Below are 4,960 nucleotides of genomic sequence, written 5' to 3'. Positions count from 1 at the left end.
CAAACTCTATTGATCAAGTATTTAAATGTGTTTCACAAATTACAAATGGGGAATATGATTTTGCTGCAGCTCTGAAAAATTTTCAGTCAAAAGATTTTGGTTTTGGTTTTGCTTTAATCTTTGGACTGACTTTACAAGGACAGCACAGATAAACCATGTAGAATAAATGCAATAGTTGAAGCCAAATTTCAGCTCCTGTCTCTGCTTAGATTGTTCAATTAGGTAAATTTCTTTTTATATGAATAAAACAGAGTCAGATTCATAAAATCTCATTTTCATTCATAATATCAACTGACCTGTTAAAATAGACTGTGTGCTTCTTTTGTACTATTTTTAGTGCTTCAGTAAAATGTAGAAAAACATGCTGACTGACTGGAAATCTTTGAGTACCTAGTCCAAATCAAACAAGATTTGGGCTCAAGGTGAAAGTTTCTTATCAGGAGCTGTTTCCACTCTTGATGCTTTATAGTGTGATGTTGCGCCGCTCACTCGCTGTGTTTCCCTTGCCTCAGGAATAGCAGTGAGTATCATTTCTAAAGTCTGATTATGTTAAGTGTTTTTACACTGAACAAGAAAACTGATGTGTTATTACAGGAATACAGAGTCATAGATGCTTAGATAGACCGGATGTTGTATGTCTTGCCGCAGGTTATTTGTTGACATGAAAATGAAGTGCATTCTGGGTCTTGTGGTTCTGGTGGCTGTCTCAGCTTGGGCTGAGCAGGAGGTGAGTTTTGCTCCAAATGTTCCACAACTACACTATTTTTCAGTCCTGACATGTTTTTCTTAAGTAAAAGCACAGATACATTCATGTAAAAGTATGTGCCTTCAGAATTATATTTACTGTGAGTAGTACAGAAGTATTATCAGACAAATGTATTAATGTGTCAAAAATAGGAGTACCCTTGTGAAATGTTCCTGTAGCTGATTATTACGCAACAGTTATTAATGAAACCACGTGAGAAGAGTTTGGTGGAACTGTTAACAACTCATAGAAATAACAAGAATCCCAGACTTGACACTAATGTTTTGTAAGAAATCAAACACCGATTTAATCTTTAATAATGCATGTGTAACTATGTGAGATATAATTCAGTACAAAGCACAAAGTACAGCATTTCCCCTCTGAAATGGATAAATGGAGATGGTAGAAATATAAAATAGCACAAAATTTAAAGGCTTAAGTAAAGTACTTCAAAATTGTACAAAGGTTGAGTATTCTAGTTTCTAAATTTCTCGTTTCTTTTTTCTTTTCATGTATAATCCCTTGAAAACTCCTGATTCTGTAAGTTTGCTTTATTTCTAACATTATATATAACATAACATGACAATAAGTGTTGTTTAAAAACCTTTATCAAAGTGTCATTTTTTTTTTTCCAAGTGGCCATAGCTAAAAACTGTAACTAAACTGAAATCTCAATCAAATTCTCGTAGGTTGTTCAGACTTTGAGTGCTTCAGAGCGGATCGAGAGAGTCAACAGGGGTATTGGTAAGGATTTGAGAAATTATGAGGAATTCCGCCATGTACCAAAAACAGTTTTTTATTTATTTATATTGATGTATTATTTATTTTATTCATTCAAGTTATTTGTTCAATTGTGTTTTTAAAGGTATAAATTGTGCACACAGGAAGAGAAATCCTGAATCTTTTTTTTAATGCATGTATTATAATAAATTATTATTTGGTTGTTTATTTAATCATTCCTGATACAGAGTCTTCTTGCACAAACAACAAATCATATTTTATTGACGGATGCAAAACATGAATTATCAAAAAATGTTCTTATTTGACGGATGCAAAACATGAATTATCAAAAAATGTTCTTATACTGGGGGCGGTCGGTAGCATAGTGGGTTAAGTGGCCGCCCCATGTGTGGAGGCTATAGTCCTCGCTGCAGCTGGCCCTGGTTCGAATCCCGCATCGGACGGCTAATTTACTGCGTGTCACTCCCCCTCTCTCTGCCCCCTGCTTACTATCAATAAAGGCATAAAAAGCCAAAAAATAATCTAGAAAAAATTAAATAAATGTTCTTATACTGATCCTCTCATGTGCCTCAGTCCGTTCTCCTGATGAGCCGTACATAGAGGACGATGTTGCCTATGATTCTGAGGCTGAGAGAAACGCTGACCCCTGCACGTCTCGTTACTGCAAGTGGCCCAAATCCGCTGATGGGAACGTCTATGTGGCCTACACCATTTCCAATGAGTTTTGTGAGTAGCTCACTTTGGTTCTTACAGGTCCGAGATTAAAAACAAACAAACAACAACAACAAAGGAGAAAACTCTTATACTCTTATAATTTAAAATGTCAGTCCTTAAACTTTCTGAGCAAACCATTAACAACATTAATAACACATTAATAATATCTGTACTGCTGTTGTCTAGTGTTGGTTTCTGAATTTGAAAACTGCCAATCAGTTTAAAACATAACAATTTGCAATCACCGTGTCATGCCCTTGTTTCCTCTCACATTGTATCCTCTAATCTACCAACATACTGAACATTAATTATAAAATGTCCTATTGATCATTTGATATCAGTATCATGTCTCGCGTTGCATCAGTTTCACATTGATGTTTCTTCCAGCCCCTCGTGAGGTGTCAGTCATCGAGCGCGGGCTGGAGTCTTTCCACGATGTCTCTTGTTTACGCTTCGTCAAGCGCTATGGCCAGAAAGACTACCTGAACATCCAGTCCTTGGATGGGTAAAAGCACAGAAAACACTTTGCATGTCATGATTTTGCTTGTTAGATTGTGATATAAGGTCAAAATATCAATATTTCAGTAATCATCAATAACACCTGTACGCGATGCATTATTCTGTTTGTTAAAACACTACCAGAAGTGACACAACATGGTTAACCTGCTGTCAGTGAATGGACTAACATCTGTCCTGAATTGCCACAGGTGCTGGTCCTACATCGGCCGTCGTGACAATGGACAGAATCTGTCCCTTAAGCGTTCAGGCTGCGTTTACTTTGACACTGTCCAGCATGAGGTGCTCCATGCACTGGGCTTCCACCATGAGCAGAAACGCTCTGACCGCGACCAGTACATCCGTGTCGTACTGGAGAATGTCACCCCTGGTTAGTAATTTTATAACTAAACAGATGCAAGATGTATATTTGCACTTTATTTAATTTAATCTAAAGGACAGAATAATTTACAAAGATAGACAACATTTCTTACTAAGAGTCAGGTGAGAAAATTGATACCACTCTCATCTTTTTCTTTATATATAAAGTAAACATTAGCTTAGCTTAGCACAAAGACTGTCTGACACTGGGAACGAGAAATCTTCCAACTAATACTCATATGTCACTTGAAAAGCTAGGTTTTCCTGCTCTGAGGCAAGAAGCAATACAAATAACATCAATCTGATGCAGAGATTCTCTGCAGGAAAGCAAATATGCAAAAATGTTCTATGATCTGATGTTCTGACAAATTTATTTCTTTATAAACAATATATGTCATCACAAGTAGATTAGCAGGATTCGAGTCCCAGGTACCCCTTAACCCACGAGTAAAGAATGACGACACAGATAAATGATCAATAATTGTGATAATTGTGTTTTCTTTTCATTTTTATAGGAAAGGAGCACAACTTTGACAAAGTCAATACTCTAAACCAGGAAACCACCTACGACTACGGCTCTGTTATGCACTACCACAAGTAGGTAAAACAAAAGCCACTCTGTTACGACAGTGGCTGCTATTGTTGTGATGGAGAACATAGGTGGGACTAAAAACAGCCCTGTGTTAAGAAAATACAAGTGGGTAGGATGGTCTGAGTGTGTCGTTTCAGGCAATGAAATTTGATCCAGGAAGTCAAAGTTGAGCATTTGAAGCTTTATCAGACGCTAAAACACTGCAGGGTGGTTTATAACGCTGTGAGGAGGATTTTAAAACTCTGTAGTTATTAATTTTTAAAGTTTTATTTTTTTAATGGGTGTATTTTAAAGTAAACCACAGAAATTAGGTAAAACCCACAAAAATCTTGCACAGATAGTGTCACAGTCTGTCAAAATTGGAACCAGGTTCAACTTTTTTATTTCAAATCGTTAAGAGGGCTGCATTTTTTCACACAGTGTTAAAGTCAGTCTGATCATGACCTCAGAGAAATGGATGAGTCTATTCTCTCCTCCATAATCTTTTCTATTTCTAGCTATCTATTTTTTTGTGATGAACAGTCATGTAGTTATTAAAGGATATGAGCTGGTGATCAGGAAAAGAAGTTAGAATACAGTTTTTGTTTTGTTCATTTGTTTTTGTTTTTTTTGGGGTTTTTTTGGCATTCTTTTGTTTTGCCCACCTCCTTTTATCAAGGCTCAATAATGTTTTGCTTTTTGCGGTGTCAGGTACGCTTTCTCTAAGAACAACCTTGCTTTTTGCGGTGTCAGGTACGCTTTCTCTAAGAACAACCAGCCCACCTTGGTGGCCATCCCTGATTCCAGCGTTGAGTTCGGCAGGGCTACTGAGATGAGCCAGAAGGACATCATCAGGCTCAACAGGCTGTACCAGTGCTGAACAGATAATCAACAACTTTAACATTCTCTTTTTAAGCAGGTGAATGAGACAAAGTATACTTCATCACTGTCTTTAATCACAAGGTCAATGATAAAATCTATATGATTTAATTAACATCAATAAATGTGCATTTAAACATATAGTTCCTAAGGGTTACTCGACTCACTTGTGTATTTGCTTTGTAAAACTTTTGTCTTGTCAGTCAAACTTATGATGATGTCTTTTGTAAAACTTTTGTCTTGTCAGTCAAACTTATGATGATGTCTTCACTAAAATGATGTAGAGCAGGGATACTGATAAATACTGTAACTACTGTATCATATAAAGTCACAGGTTAAATATTATAATTAGTATTATTATTATTAGTAATAATACTACTACTAATAATAATAATAATAACATATATATATTCATGTTGTTATATCTATTCATG

General features: G+C 36.1%; 1 protein-coding gene across 1 annotated transcript; it reads left to right on the top strand.

Moving 5' to 3' along the window:
* Positions 1-413: 413 nt before the first annotated feature.
* LOC104939697 (high choriolytic enzyme 1) lies at positions 414-4,669 on the top strand. Its single transcript, XM_027272548.1, has 8 exons — positions 414-520; positions 649-727; positions 1,444-1,489; positions 2,060-2,212; positions 2,588-2,705; positions 2,908-3,086; positions 3,592-3,673; positions 4,401-4,669. The coding sequence occupies exons 2-8, from the start codon at positions 662-664 to the stop codon at positions 4,525-4,527; spliced, it is 771 nt and encodes a 256-aa protein (XP_027128349.1). The 5' UTR covers positions 414-520; positions 649-661; the 3' UTR covers positions 4,528-4,669.
* The last annotated feature ends 291 nt before the right edge of the window (positions 4,670-4,960 follow it).

The sequence above is a fragment of the Larimichthys crocea genome, chromosome XXI, assembly GCF_000972845.2.
Source record: "Larimichthys crocea isolate SSNF chromosome XXI, L_crocea_2.0, whole genome shotgun sequence".
NCBI lineage: Eukaryota > Metazoa > Chordata > Actinopteri > Sciaenidae > Larimichthys > Larimichthys crocea.
The sequence above is the reverse complement of the archived record's forward strand: the minus strand, read 5'-3'. Positions and strand labels throughout refer to the sequence as shown.

Excerpts from the sequence above, each read along its gene's own strand:
- LOC104939697 (XM_027272548.1), top strand. The coding sequence starts at position 662 with ATGAAAATGAAGTGCATTCTGGGTCTTGTGGTTCTGGTGGCTGTCTCA. Across the intron at positions 2,213-2,587 it reads CACCATTTCCAATGAGTTTT|CCCCTCGTGAGGTGTCAGTC; the intron begins GTGAGTAGCTCA and ends TGTTTCTTCCAG. Across the intron at positions 3,674-4,400 it reads TCTGTTATGCACTACCACAA|GTACGCTTTCTCTAAGAACA; the intron begins GTAGGTAAAACA and ends TTGCGGTGTCAG.